Below are 15,797 nucleotides of genomic sequence, written 5' to 3' on the forward strand. Positions count from 1 at the left end.
AGGGAACTGATTAAGCTCATTAAAGTCATTAAGGCACAGGTGTTGCCTGGAAAGCGCTTGTCTGGGATCTGGGGGGATGCTCTGGGAGGAGAAAGAAAAAGCAGCAGAAGTTGCGCATGGAGCCAGGAGGATGCGAGACGCTCCAGGGATCTCCCCCTCCGGTGAGCCCGCAGCTAAGCCGCCCTGAAAACACCGTTTTCCTTCTTGCTGAGGTTTGCCCTTTGCCTGCGGCGCTAATTAGGGTTTGTGCCGCGGCACGGACGCTGCCACGGCAGATGGAGCGCAGCTATGGAGCTGCTGGAAGAGCTCCAAGCCCGTATCAAAACCAAAGAAGCCGTCGGATGATCCTTCCCTCCGACCCGGCCTCCCGACGGCGCTGAGGAAACGAGCCTGCGCTTTGAAGTTACACTTCAAAAGATGGCTCGGCAGAAGCCAACCCCGAGGAGCCAAAGCCCCAAAATACACACAGAAATGCTGTTTTCTGCAAGGGAGAGAGGGAAGCGCTGGTGACAGCTGGTGTTGTCTTTGGGGAAGCAGGAAAATATTCTGTTCGGGCAGCTCTGCCTTCGAGACTCGTTCACGTGAGACGGGGAGAGATTTCCTATTATAGTAACACCGGGAACAGTGTTAATATGGAGGAATAAATTCCCAGGTAAAGATGGAAGAACAAATGCTAATCCTGACAGTAAAGCCTGGCTGGTATATCCAGGAATATCCAACAGGCTCCTTCCAGAAACACCCAACAAACTGCCTAGAGATGGGTCTGTGTTACGTTCAGTGAGTACTTCTTATACAATTAGGGATGAAATAAGTAGTAACTCGGGGTCAAATGATCACGAGTTAATTTGATTTACAGTAAATGGAAGTTTAAACAACAGCCACTTTTAATCAAGAATCCCAGTGCCAGGAGGATGACTTTTGATAAAGTAAACTAATTAGCAGAACAAAGTGGGTGGAGGATGTCAGAAGCTTGCCATCTAACTCCTGCAAATTGCGAATTCCGCTATGGTCTCCCCGACACCGGGGAATCATTTGCCGGAGCAGCCTCCGGAGCAGCCTCTCGGCAGCCCCAGGGCAAGGAGGAGCAGCATCAAAGTCCTGGAAAGCTCTTGTGAGAGAAGATAAAGCTACAAGATGTTGACTTCACCCTCGGAATGTTTCCTTTGCCGTCACCTTCCAGCCCCTTGGCTCTCCAGAGCAGGAAAACGGGAAAACAGGAGCGGGACAGCCGGAAGGTGCTCGGTTACACTTGGGAAGGAGCGTTTAGGACACGCTTGTTGATTTTAATTTTTACCCGCAGAACACCTTTCTCATTTTCAGTCTAAAATGGTGACAACCAGTGACAGGACAAGGGGCAATGGGTGCAAACTGGAACACAGGAGGTTCCACTGAAATCTGAGAAGAAACTTGTTTGGGGTGAGGGTGGCAGAGCCTGGCCCAGGCTGCCCAGGGGGGTTGTGGAGTCTCCTTCTGTGCAGACATTCCAACCCGCCTGGACACCTTCCTGTGTAACCTCATCTGGGTGTTCCTGCTCCATGGGGGGATTGCACTGGGTGAGCTTTCCAGGGCCCTTCAACCCCTCACATTCTGGGATTCTGTGATTCTGTGAAACTCAAATAAAACAATCGTACTCCGAAGGTCATTGAATGCATTGGGGTAATCAGCAGAAAAGGACACAGAATAAGGACTGCTCACAAGACCAAACCCAAATTTACGCATCAGACATTCAAGGAATATTGTGTCCAGTTCTGGGCCCCTCAGTTCCAGCAGGACAGGGAACTGCTGGAGAGGGTCCAGCGTAGGGCAACCAAGATGATTAAGGGAGTGGAGCATCTCCCTTATGAAGAAAGGCTGAGGGAGCTGGGGCTCTTTAGTTTGGAGAAGAGGAGACTAAGGGGGGACTCATTAATGTTTATAAATATATAAAGGGTGAGTGCCATGAGCATGGAGCCAGGCTCTTCTCGGTGGCAAACAATGATAGGACAAGGGGTAATGGGATCAAGCTGGAACACAGGAGGTTCCGCTTAAGTTTGAGAAAAAACTTCTTCTCAGTGAGGGTGGCAGAGCCTGGCCCAGGCTGCCCAGGAGGGTTGTGGAGTCTCCTTCTCTGCAGACATTCCAACCCGCCTGGACATGTTCCTGTGCGACCTCACCTGGGTGTTCCTGCTCCAGCAGGGGGATTGGACTGGATGATCTTTTGAGGTCCCTTCCAATCCCAAACATACTGTGATACTGTGAAAACAGGGATATAGTGAGAAGCGGCAAAAGTCGAGCTGATCCTGGGAAGGATTTAAAGGAACTCCTCGGCTTTTCAGCTCTGTGAGTAACAAAAGGGAAAGAAAAGAAGCCTCTCCGTGGCCGCAGGGCAGATGCCACAGATTATCTAGATATGGTTCTGCAGCTCGGATTTATTTCTTTGGTTTTCGGCGATGCCGATGACATCGGCAGGACAAGGACGGCACGGCCAGACGTTCACCCGTCTGCTGGACTCGCTTTTCGCAGATGAGCCGGAGCAGATGCCAATTAGAGGAGAAGTTAAAGAAATTCAGCTTCTAGAGAAGCCTAAAAGATCCGTAAGTATCATTCTTGAGTTCTTAGTTTGGATCTTATTAATGTCTCTGGCACAGAAAGCAGATATTGGGTAATGACACCGGTAGATGGATGGAAGCTCCTGTTGCTGACAAGGATTAAGGCATCATGAAGATATTCCTGTCATACCTCTGCAATGAATAATGTGTGTAAAAATACCAGTTAAGAGTCAGGATCAAACTCTCGGTGAAGTCCAAAGAACTGCACTAAACCCGTGGTTAGTTTCTGACATCTACTCCGTTCCCATTTTTCCATCTCAGGGAAAACATGTTTGTTTTATTTTTCCAGTTTTCCCTCTTCTCTCATTTTCAAACAGCCTGAGTATCGCAGCCACTTCATTTGCAACGGAATTAATTCTTTGTTGTGGGCTGTGCCCCCTCAAATCACATCCCACATCAAAAAAACCCAATCTTATCTGTATATAATTAAATTCAGAATCAGTTTGTTATGCGTCTCTTGTCTTCACGGCTGAAAGAAAAAGCCCTTGAAAACCTAAGTGGGATTTCAGACCAAACCGCACAGCGGAGCTTCCTGAAATCACAGACACCTCAACAGAACAGCTTCAAGAGCAGAAATTGCCCCGTTAATTTGAAATTTCAAAGTATGTAATGGCAATCAAACTAAAAACAGAACTTTAAGGCATCTTAAAGGGCCACCTTGTCTGTCATTCATGTCCTGAGCAAATCATCTTAAGAGCTGTGCTGGGGCTGAGGTGACCTCGACACGCCAAAGAGGAAAGGTTTGCAGGGAAAAGTGACGTCTTTGATTAAAGCAATCTATTTGGTTGGAGAAAAAATGATGAATGTACATCCATAACCTCAGGAGCCTTCCTCGGTCTGTCTCATCTAACAAGAACTGTTTGGAGACTTGTAGGGGCACAAGAGAAAATAATGTATGGCCTTGTGAATGCACACATCCCTCAGTCCATTAGAACTGACGCAGACCTTACAGAGATTGAGAGGATTAAGATCTGCAATCTGTTTGCTGAAAATAAAAGCAGTGTAGGGGAAAGGGACCTGGGGGTCCTGGGGACAGCAGGGTGACCATGAGCCAGCACTGGGCCCTTGTGGCCAGGAAGCCAATGGTACCTGGGGTGGGTTAGAAGGGGGTGGTCAGTAGGTCAGAGAGGTTCTCCTGCCCCTCTGCTCTGCCCTGGGGAGACCACACCTGGAATATTGTGTCCAGCTGTGGCCCCTCAGTTCCAGCAGGACAGGGAACTGCTGCAGAGAGTCCAGCGCAGCCACCAAGATGCTGAAGGGAGTGGAGCATCTCCCGTGTGAGGAAAGGCTGAGGGAGCTGGGGCTCTGGAGCTGGACAAGAGGAGACTGAGGGGGGACTCATTCCTGGGGATCAATATGGAAAGGGGGAGTGTCAGGAGGATGGAGCCAGGCTCTTCTGGTGACAACCAGTGACAGGACAAGGGGCAATGGGTGCAAACTGGAACACAGGAGGTTCCACTGAAATCTGAGAAGAAACTTGTTTGGGGTGAGGGTGGCAGAGCCTGGCCCAGGCTGCCCAGGGGGTTGTGGAGTCTCCTTCTGTGCAGACATTCCAACCCGCCTGGACACCTTCCTGTGTAACCTCATCTGGGTGTTCCTGCTCCATGGGGGGACTGCACTGCATGAGCTTTCCAGGGCCCTTCCAACCCCTCACATTCTGTGAAAATATCAAGACCGAGATGCCCGTCTGCAACTTGAAGTCAACATGAGCACCTTCCAGCTGAAACCTGCCCTGAAATAATTTCCACTCTCAGAAACCTCTGAAATCCACTCAGCCGTTCCTCTTTGGTTTCTCCGGAGCCGCACGAACCTGAATCCGACCTTGCGTGAGTAGTGCAGGCAGTTCTCCCTGACGTGGGTCTGGAAGTACGCGGAGCGGCAGACGGCGCCGCACTCGGGGCAGCAGTACGGGGACTTGTGCGCGTGGATCCGCTGGTGAGCGCAGAAACTGCACTGGTTGGGCAGCATCATCTGGCACACCTGGCACGTCTGATGGAAAAAAGGGTTTATTCGTTATTTATGCTTTTTTTGCCTTTTCCCCACCCCTCAACCCCCAGTTCAGCCCAGAAAACTTGCAGGTTTTAGGAAGACTCCTGCACGTTCATAGAATAGAATCACATTTCAGTGAAGGGACCCTCACGATTGTTGAGTCCAATCATAACCCAACTCGAGCACCAACCCATGTCCCTAAGAACCTCGTCTAAATGCCTTTTCAACCCCTCCAGGGCTGGTGACTCCAGCACTGCCCTGGGCAGCCTGTTCCAATGCCCCACAGCCCTTTGGGGAAGAAATTGTTCCTAATATCCAATCTGAACCTCCCCTGGCGCAACTTGAGGCCGTTTCCATTCCTCTAGGATTAGTGTTAACTCTACAAAGCACCTCAGCTTGTCTCCTTTCCACCTTTTCCCCCAAAACCCCCAACAACTTCCACAATTAGCCATTCCCAACGCCAGCAGCCATTCCCAGACCTCTGTGGTTTATCTCCCCTAAGAAAGGAAAACAAAATCTTTCACCTCTTATCTCTGAAGGTTTTTCGCTTGGTCTCTGCTTTCACTTCAGCATTAGGGCCCTTCAGGAGGAAAGCACTTTGCTCAACAAGCCCCCACCCCGCACCAAAATCACCCCCCGAAAAAGCAGAAAGAACTCCACTTTACCGCGTTCCCGCCGCAGGCAGCGCCGCCCCAACGTGCAGCAGCGCCCCCCAAAACCAGCTGTGGCTCCTGCAAAACCTCCTTGGACCAGATGAAATCTGGACTGTCAAAGGCCGCAAAGCATGTGTGCTACGACACCCTTGTAGGAACTTCCCGACGACTACAAGTGACGCAAAGACTTTTCTCTCCCTGTTCCCGCAACCTTTATAAAATACGCTGTTTTACCCCACTCTTAGAAGGGCCACACTTACTATCAATACAGCTTTGCACAAGAAGCACCATTGATTTGGCGTGTAAGCAAATCAACCACTTCATTCAATAAATGCGACAGCCCGGATGAGCCACTTTGAGCTCTCCCCGCTAAATACATGAGCTGTATGGCGATGGTTTTACTGCTCACAGGTCCGTGGATGAGCCCAATTCAAGCTCAATATTAATCATTTCGCTTAAGCAGATGCACACCGAATGTAATGGATTATTTAGAGATATAAGGTTGTATGATTTTTAATATACTCTTTGATTCATGTTACTTGGTAAGGCGGGTTTGCTAAAATTTTAAGCTATAAAGTCCTGCTCGTATTTAACAAAAGAAACGGCACTGAGCACTTGTAAGATAAGGCCTATTTTGTGCTGACTGGGAAAACAACGACCCACGGCTAACGCAGAGACATCACAGACCTCTGCAAAACGGGGCCTGTTTCGCACTGTGCTGAGAAGAAAGGATTTATTTAGATCAAACAGCACCTGCAAGGCCGTGGACCAGGAACAACCGCAGCCGAACAACACAAAGGCCCGTGTGGAGTCAGAGAGAAAAGGCCCAGAGGGGAGCAGAAGGATCTAGTGGCGCAATGTCGCTGTTGGACTGGATGGCGGTGCGAATGGCCTCTGAAGATACAAAGGCCCGTGGTTTCCTGCGCTCGGGCTGGGCCTCTGCGCAGGTCCCAGCTCCAGCCGCCCTCCCGCTGCCCTGCTCCCCCCAGCTCTCTTCCTGAGGGGTTGTGTCCAGAAACACTGAAAAGCCTGAAAGTCTGCTCTGCGTGCGGGTACCAGGCCCTGGAGCTCCGAACACAGACCCGGAGCGCACGTGTCTCCGGAGGGAAGCCGGACCGCTGCTGTGCCAGCGGGCACAGGCCCCACGGCCGCTGCCTCCGGAGCTCCAGACTCCGCACTGAGCGGCTGTCGGGGGAGACGCTCCAAGCTGCTCCATGACGGGTCCAGGCTCCTGGAGGGACAGACGGTCACACACTCGGCTTGGCACGTGGGGGGAATAGAAGTTGGGCTTTTGAAGGAGGAAACAGCAGAAAGTGCCAAACACATCAAAAGCCTCGGACAAGTCGTTTGAGACATGTTGCAACTTAAGTTTAGGGAAAAGGTTTCGCCGGCAAAGATGTGGAAGAAACTGATTGTAGGACCCATGAATGCACCCAAACACAATTCAAACAAACTGGGATGGGAAAGCGGGGAACAGAAATGCGAGAAGCTGAGCGGGGCCTTAAATCCTCCAGAGCTCTCCCAGATCTCCAAATAAGAGCTACAAGAACAAATTAAAGTTCAGGGTAGTTTACTGTGGTTTATGGTATTTTTTTTCTAACCGGGTTTCAATTTGCAACGGGAAATTTAACTTCTTGGGGTTGTTAACACAGGACTCCTCTCACTTTGATCCCGCCCTAGGATTTAAGGCGGACTCAGCAAAACCACAAGTTTAAAGCACCTTTTCCCTTTTAGCTCGGCGAGAAACATTTTCCCTCCAGATCCTGCCTTGTCAAAGCCAATTTAGTTTGGATTTTAAGTCTGCGAAGAGGCGGTTTGGGGCTGAGCATCCTCCCCAGCACGTGGTACCCAAAGGCAACCGGCACGTGCTAAAAGCTCGAATTTTCACTGCCGCGTAGGCCCAAACTGTCCGATATTCAATGGGCTCCACAGCTGAGGAGCAGCGACTCCGGTCACTACGTGGAAGGCTCAGCATGGACCAAAAATGAGCTGAAATACAGCAAAAATGTTTAGGGGGGTGAAATCTAGTGGTTATCTTCTTCAGGCGAGGGTGCCAGCCAAAAATTGTGCGCGCACGTTAATAAAAATAAATAAAAATAAACGCAAGACTGAGCGAGGAGAAGGCAAAATGAATTTATTGCGGGTGGAGGAGCTGGAAGGTTCTGCAGAGGGGGCACAAAACACCAGCCCAAGGCTCCGAGTTCAGGTTGTCTTGTGGAAGAGACAAGGAGTGAGGGAGTGAAGGGCAACAAGGAGTGATGAGCCACGGGGATAAATCAGGAAGGATAAGGAAAAGTGGCGTCTCTAAGCAGCGTTACCGCTGTACTTGGGAAAAGCCAACGCGGCTTCGCTCTTCTTGGCTCACAAACCCGTCCGAGCGCTACAGAGGATCAAAACCGTGGGGGTAACGAAGAGCTGAAACAGTTCTGTGACACCCTCTGCTAAAGGATTTGAAGGCGCCGTGGTTGAAGAGAGGAAGGTTAAGTAAGTAGAAGGAAGGAAAAAGCGGTTGGTGTTTGATGGTGGAAGGTCCCCGGGAAGTCCTGCTGCTTCAAAATAGCCTCAAAATATCTGGGAAAGGGAAACGAGCAGCAAAACGGCCAAGACCAGTGATGATAACCCACTAATTCAGCGTTACGGACAAGGGCCGACCGCGAAGAACCAAAGGAGTGACGACACAACGGGCTGTATCGCTCCATCAGATCGACCACGGAACACAGCAGAGCTGGAAAAGGTTCAGCACATGGAAAAAATTACAACCAGTGTTTTTATGCTCATCCTTTTTTTAGGAGGCCAGAAAATCCTGCCCAGGGGGGTGAGGAGGGTCCGCTTGTCTGTTTTAGGGCAGAAACTGCTGTTTTTATCAAGAAAAAGGGCTCCCCATGGACGACTTCGTCTTGGATTTTCTTTTTGCAACTCTTGTGCTTTGCAGGGGAAATTGTAACTTGGTTCCAGATGTCACATTTTTATCTCTCTCCCAGTTTTCCGTGACTTTTCAAAGGAGTCTGGCAGCAATTTCAGACATTCATTAGTCAGTTATTTCTCAAGCGTGTTACCAGGATATGATTTTGAGTTGTGTAATGTCTGTGTTTTTCATATACTCCCATAACCTACACTTTAATCAAGAGTTATTTATTACAAGTTTTCTTTCATTCCGGGTTGCCTGCCACATTTCATTGGGGCTTTTCTTCCAGAAGTCACATTCACACACACAAAATTGCTCAGAAGCTCAGCCGCTTCAGAACACTTGATTTTCCTCCCATTTTTACTCATTAGCTTCTTCCGAAAAGGAAAAAGAAATTAAAATACTCACCGAAGGAGAGTGAAGGCTGAAAAACCATAAAAGTTCATCTATTAAACCCAACTCTGTAGCCACAGAGGTGTTTGCAAATGAGGGAGTTTATTGTTAACACAGTTTTGCTCTGGGAGGAACCTGCAGATCACAGAATCACAGAATGGACTGGGTTGGAAAAGCCCTCAGAGATCATCCAGTCCAACCCTTGGTCCAACTCCAGTCCATTGACTAGATCATGGCACTAAGTGCCATGTCCAATCTCAGTTTAAAACCCTCCAGGGCCGGTGAGTCCAGCACCTCCCTGGGCAGCCATTCCAATGCCTGACCACTCTCTCTGCAAAGAATTGCTTTCTAACATCCAGCCTCAATTTCCCCTGGCAGAGTTGAAGCCCATGGCCCCTTGTCCTATTGCTGATGCCTGGGAGAAGAGACCAATCCCCACCTGGCTAGAACGGCCCTTCAGGTAGTTCTAGAGAGTGCTGAGCTCAGCTCTAAGCCTCCTCTTCTCCAGACTAAACAAGCCCAGCTCCCTCAGCCTCTCCCCATAGGGCTTGTGTTCCAGTCCCTTCCCCAGTCTTGTTGCTCTTCTCTGGACCCGCTCCAGCACTTCAATCTCTTTCCTGACCTGAGGGGCCCAGAACTGAACACAACACTCCAGGTGTGGCCTCCCCAATGCAGAGTACAGGGGAAGGATCACTGCCCTTGTCCTGCTGACCACGCTCGTTTGGATACAGGACAGGACACCACTGGCCTTCTTGGCCACCTGGGCACACTGGTGGCTCATGTTGAGCTTCCTGTCCATTAGTCCCCCAGGTCCCTTTCTGCCTGACTGCTCTCCAGCCACTCTGTGCCCAGCCTGGAGCGCTGCAGGGGGTTGTTGTGGCCAAAGTGCAGCACCCGGCACTTGGCCTTGTTGAACTTCATCCCATTGGAATGGGCCCATTTTTCCAGTCTATCCAGATCCCTCTGCAGAGCCCTCCTGCCTTCCAGCAGCTCCACACTCCCTCCCAGCTTGGTGTCATCAGCAAATCTGTTGATGATGGTCTCAATCCCCTCATCTAAATCATCAATAAAGATGTTAAACAGGACTGGACCCAACACTGACCCCTGGGGAACACCACTAGTGCCTGGCCGCCAGCTGGATGCAGCCCCTTTCACCAGCACTCTCTGGGCCCGGCCCTCCAGCCAGATGCTGCACCGTTAACTTTGCCGTTTCGTTGCAAGGACTGATGATGCAACTCAGCAACAAATTTGGTCTGTTTGTGATGGATCTTCTCCGGAACACTGGCGGTGCACAGCACCCCCACATCTAGGATGGGCTCCCACCTTCTCCTGCTGGAGTCACTGCAAAATTCCCATTTTCTCACCCTGATACAGCCCCTGAGAAGCAAGGACATGATCCCATCACCAAGAGACAGACCCGCGGCACAAAACTCTTTGCTTTCGGCACGAGCAAAGAAACTTCCCATCAGTTTTAGAGTCTCCGCCGTTACAGAGAGTTCAGTGATGCTGAGGAAGTTCACGTCTATTAACAAGATGCCCCCAGACTACAAGGGTCTTTGATATGATCATCACGTAGTTTCTACTTAAAACATGGAGCTGTACCGACCAACCCTAAGGCATGGGATCAGGGCTACGAAAAAGACTCATAAGCCTAATAATCACTAAATTAAAAAGAACTCTAAGGACTCAAAGTGAAACAAATTACATTTTTTGAATGTAAAGGTTCTAAAGAGCACTTGTCCTTTACATCTTCAAACCAAAAATCCCCCCCAAGGGACACCCCAACCTCCCAATTCTGCTCAAATCCAGCCTGGTGGGAGTTTTAATTTGAGGCAGAGCTGCAGGTTTGGGATTAGCAGGATGCTTCTGATATTAAAAGAGATGATCAGTGGCAAATTCCTACTTAAAGTTAACGTTCCACTTCACATTAGCTCCACCAGAGTCAAGATGCAGCCGCTCGGAGGATTATTTTTGGTTTGGTTTATTCAACACTCCACAACGTGGCGACACAAAACTTGACCCGTGTGAGCAGAACTTTTCTTCTGTGTCATCGTGATAACTAAACTACGCTCCTCAAATGAACCGGCGTCATCGCTTTAGCTTGTTTGAATTAGAGATAGAAAAATTCCTACAACAGAAACTCTAGATCATTAATTTTAAGAACAATCTTACTCAACACTGAAACTGGAACGCACTGGTTGGGGTAGCAGTTAAGTCCAATCCTAATGTAGACATTTTATCCTAATTAACTCCTATACACTTACCCAACTTAGACAATGTCACATCAAGTGAGCTTAATCCTGAAGTTTCTGTCTGCAGCTCTTTTCTTTTTATGAGCTGCAGTTTCTTTATCAGTTGTCATTTCGAGAATTTCAGTTTCCACATCTTTTCTTCTGACCCACTCGGTTGGGTTTACGGGGCAAAGTTTTGGGGGTGGGAGCTGCAGGGGTGGTCTCTGGGAGAAGACACCAGAAGCTGCCCCCATATCAGATAGAACCAGCTCCAGCCACCTCCAAAGAGGTCCATGGTGGAGCAGAGATCCACCTGTAGCCCCTGGAGATCCACCTGCAGGCCATGGGAGGTCCATGGTGGAGCAGAGATCCACCTGCAGCCCATGGAGATCCACGGTGGAGCAGAGATCCACCTGCAGCCCATGGAGATCCACGGTGGAGCAGAGATCCACCTGCAGCCCATGGGAGGTCCACGGTGGAGCAGAGATCCACCTGCAGGCCATGGGAGGTCCACGGTGGAGCAGAGATCCACCTGCAGGCCATGGAGATCCATGGTGGAGCAGAGATCCACCTGCAGGCCATGGGAGGTCCATGGTGGAGCAGAGACCCACCTGCAGGCCATGGCGGTCCATGGTGGAGGAGAGACCCAGCTGCAGCCCATGGGAGGTCCATGGTGGAGCAGAGATCCACCTGCAGGCCATGGGAGGTCCACGGTGGAGCAGAGACCCAGCTGCAGCCCATGGCAGTCCACAGTGGAGCAGAGATCCACCTGCAGCCCACAGAGACCCACATGGAGGTCCATGGTGGAACAGAGATCCACCCATAGCCCATGGACGTCCACAGTGGAGTAGAGATTCCCCCTGCAGCCCGTGGAGGTCCATGATGGACCCAACTCACCACACTCACCTATGAGCTGCTCTACCTCCCACGACGCAACTTAACATCTGAGCTCCCAGTTGCTGGAATTTACTCACTGGATTATGCCGACTTTTCACATCCCCACTTTCCGGTCACCAGTACAGCGCCTCAGGCTGCACCACACATGTCCCTTCTTGTGATGGCAACACTCCAGTCTCTGCTCCTCCCTCCACCCCGCAGGGCTGATTCCTGCCCACCCGGCTAATCCCAGCTCAAAGATTTTGACTCTTGTTCCAGAAGGAAGATATACAGATACTCGTCCACTCCCTCCTTCCAACAACCTCTATCAGACCCCATCACTATCTTCTTGCTTCATGACTGGTTTATGCCAAACTAATGAGCGGCTGCCACCCACGGGGCAGTCACAGAGTGGTTGAGGTTGGAAGGGACCTCTGGGGTCCATTTGGTCCAACCTCAAGTATGGTCACCCAGAGCCACTTGCTCAGGACCATGTCCAGGTGGCTTTTGATACATCCAAGGATGGCGACTCCAGAACCTCCCTGGGCAACCTGGTCAACATCACAGCCAAAATATGTTCAGATGGAACCTCCTGAGTTTCAGCTTGTGCCCATGGTCTCTGGTCCTGGCACTGGGCACCCCTGAACACTCCCCCTGGCTCCATCCTCTTCACACCCACTCTATTTATATACACTGATGAGATGCAGTGCTGAGGGGATCACATCCCCAGATCTGCCAACACTCCCCCTAACACGGCTGGAGACCATTTGCCACCTTTGCAGCAAGACCACATTGCTGGCTCATGGTCACCCTGGTGGTCACCAGAACCCCAGGGCCTTTTCTGTAATCCTGCTTCCCAGTGTGGTGGCCCCCAGCAGATATTGTTCCTCCCCAAGGGCAGGACTTTGCGCTTCCCCTGCTGAACTTCATGAGGTTCCTGCTGGCCCATTTCTCCAGCCTGTCCATGCCCCTCTGGACATCAGCACAACCTTCTGGTGCATCAGCCGCTCCTCCCTGTTTCATGTGAACAGCAAACCTGCCGAGCGGACGCTCTGCCCCACCATCCGGAGCACTGAGATGTTGAACAGGACTGGACCCAGTGACGACCCCTGAGGTGCAACACTAATTACCAGCCTCCAACTCACACCACTGATCACCACCCCTGGGCCCGATCATTCAAGCGGTTTCCAACCCACCTCGCTGTCTGCTGACCAGCCCACACCTTATCAGCTTCTCTAGGAGGATCCTGCGAAGACAGCACCAAAAGCCATACTGAAGTCAAGGCAGACAATATCACAGAATCCCAGAGTGTCAGGGGTTGGAAGGGCCCTGGAAAGCTCATGCAGTGCAATCCCCCCATGGAGCAGGAACACCCAGATGAGGTTACACAGGAAGGTGTCCAGGCGGGTTGGAATGTCTGCACAGAAGGAGACTCCACAACCCCCTGGGCAGCCTGGGCCAGGCTCTGCCACCCTCACCCCAAACAAGTTTCTTCTCAGATTTCAGTGGAACCTCCTGTGTTCCAGTTTGCACCCATTGCCCCTTGTCCTGTCACTGGTTGTCACCAGAAGAGCCTGGCTCCATCCTCCTGACACTCCCCCTTTCCATCTTGATCCCCAGGAATGAGTCCCCCCTCAGTGTCCTCTTGTCCAGCTCCAGAGCCCCAGCTCCCTCAGCCTTTCCTCACACGGGAGATGCTCCACTCCCTTCAGCATCTTGGTGGCTGCGCTGGACTCTCTCCAGCAGTTCCCTGTCCTGCTGGAACTGAGGGGCCACAACTGGACACAATATTCCAGATTCCGCTGCTCTTCCCCATCTACCAAGGCATGGAGGGTTATCGTCTCGTCAAGCATCACCTCCTATTGGTGATCCGTCCTGATCACCTTCATGTCCTTCATGTGTCTGGAAATGGTTCCCAGGATTAGCTGATCCATCACCTGGGGACTGAGGTGAGGCTGACCCACCAGTACTTCCCTGGATCCCTCTTTTTGTCCCTTTTCAAAGACAGAGGTGACACTGGCTTTCCTACAGTCCTCAGGCATCTCTCCTGTTCTCCAAGACCCTTCAAAGATGATGGAGAGCAGCTGAGCAACAACACCTGCCGGCTCCCTCAGCCCTGTGCCTGTGTCTCAGCAGGGTCCATGGACTGGTGTACCTCCAGTGCAAGTATTCCCTGACCAGTTCCTACATTCCCAAAGGCTGGTCCTGCTAGTAAAGGCTGATGTGAAGCAGCATTCAGGACCTCAAGCCTCTTCCGTGCCCTGTGCCGCCAGGTCCCCCACCCTGCTCAGCGATGGGCCCATTCTCCTTAGTCTGCCTTTTGCTCCTTGGCTGCTTACAAAAGCCCTTCCTGTTGCCTTTGACATCCCCCACCAGATCTCATTCCATGTAGGCTTTGGCTTTCCTACATCACTCCTGTATACTCAGATGGTGCCTCCACTTTCCTCCCAGGTTACTCTTCCCTGCTTCCACCTTCTGTACATCCCTTTTTTAAGTCCAAGCTCCGCCAAGAGCTCCTTGTTCATCCATGCAGCACTGTGGCATTTGTACGCAACTTGCTGTTTGCTGAGATGGTCTACATGTGAGCATGGAGGAGATGGCCATTCAGTATCAACCCCCTTTCTTGGACCTCTCACCCCTCCAGGGCCTTACCCCATGGGCCTGTTTGGAGCAGACTCCTAAAGAGGCCCAAGTCCACCCTCCTGAAGTCCAGTGAAACCTTGATTTTTGTCCTCAGGATCCTCAACTCTACCATCTCACGGTCACTGCATTTGACCTTCACATCTCTAACAAGTTCCTCCTTGCTGGTGGGTCTGAGGTCCAGCAGAACACCTCTCCTGTTGGCTCCCCTATCACTTGGGTCAGCGAGTTGTCACTGATGTTCTCCTGGGACCTCCTGGACTGTTTACACCCTGCTGCATTGTCCTACCAGCACGTATCAAGGTGACTGAAGTCACCCATGAGGAGGACAAGGGCCTGTGAACATGAGGCCATTTCTAGCCATCTGCAGAAGGCCTCATTCACTTGCTCTTTGGGATCAGGTGGCCTACAATGGACAGACACTACAATGTCACCCAGACTGGTCAGCTCTTTAATCCCAACCCATACGCTCTCAGGTGCCTCCTCACCGCTCCCAGCAGAGCTCCAGGTACCTGGAGCTGCCTCACATGAAGGACAACTCCAGCTCCCTGCCACCCCAGCCTGTCCTTCCCAAAATGCCCCTCCATGGCACCACTCCACCCTGTGAGCCATCCCACCACATCTCCGTTATGCCAATGAGATCAGGGCCCTGCAACCACACACAGATCTCTGGTTCCCCACACTTAGTCCCTGTGCATTAGCATCAGATATTAGAGGTGTCTCCTCCTCCCACCCTTTCCCCTGACCAGCAGGACCGAGCAGACCCCCCCCTGCCCACATGTCCCTACCCATGGCCTCCAGAGCTCTCTGGTCACTTCTGAGCCTCTCCCAGTTGCCCTTGGCAGAATAACAGGGGAGCAGAAGCATTGGTGCCAAAGACACCAGCTCTCAGTTTTGGTTTCCATCCCACCTGGAACAGACTCTCGGGTTGTCCCCTCCACATCTTGGCCCCCAGTTTGTACCCACCTCATTCTCCTCTTCCCCCAAGCTGATCTCTGTCTCCCGGGGGCTGCGGAATCACCAGGGCCAGGCAAGCCAGCGTGGCTGGGGAAGGAGATGGTGGGACCATCGTCTCATGTGGCAGCAGATCACACACTGATTTAAGCAGACCATGGAGTTTCACCTTAACTTTTCTTCCTCCCCAGCCCCTCCTCCTCCTCATCCCACGCTCTGTTCTGTCCTCAGGGTTCAGAATCTCCCTCCTACCCCAGCACTTGTCTCTTTGTCCAGCAATCCCTGCCTGGAGCTCCGTTCCCTCAACGTGCTTCCATCATAACATCCTCCAGCCCTTTGCTTCTACAAAATCCAGCAGGAAATTTCCATATAAGCCAAAATCCGTCCTCACTGGTACCCAAGGACAGCATCAAGCACCCTTGGTACCCAAGGACAGCATCAAGCACCCGTGGGTGGAAGAGGTGGAAAGCAGAGCTTGACAGGGCCAAGGGAATTTCAGCAATATTCAGTCTTCTTGGTTTCTGAGTTAAAATATGAACACACAGAAGGAGAGGGGACAAGGGGGCGG

At 51.4% G+C, this 15,797-nt stretch overlaps 1 protein-coding gene across 5 annotated transcripts in view; it reads right to left on the reverse strand.

The window, feature by feature from the left end:
* ZNF592 (zinc finger protein 592) overlaps window positions 1–15,797 on the reverse strand; it is a 44,801-nt gene that overhangs the window by 14,339 nt on the left and 14,665 nt on the right. For all 5 annotated transcript variants that reach the window (XM_065077192.1, XM_065077194.1, XM_005509245.3 and 2 more), the window contains one exon: window positions 4,399–4,577. In XM_065077192.1, the coding sequence (XP_064933264.1) occupies window positions 4,399–4,577 (179 nt within the window). The remainder of the gene's footprint in view (window positions 1–4,398; window positions 4,578–15,797) is intronic.

Source organism: Columba livia, chromosome 11 (genome assembly GCF_036013475.1).
Source record: "Columba livia isolate bColLiv1 breed racing homer chromosome 11, bColLiv1.pat.W.v2, whole genome shotgun sequence".
NCBI classification, from domain to species: Eukaryota; Metazoa; Chordata; class Aves; order Columbiformes; family Columbidae; genus Columba; species Columba livia.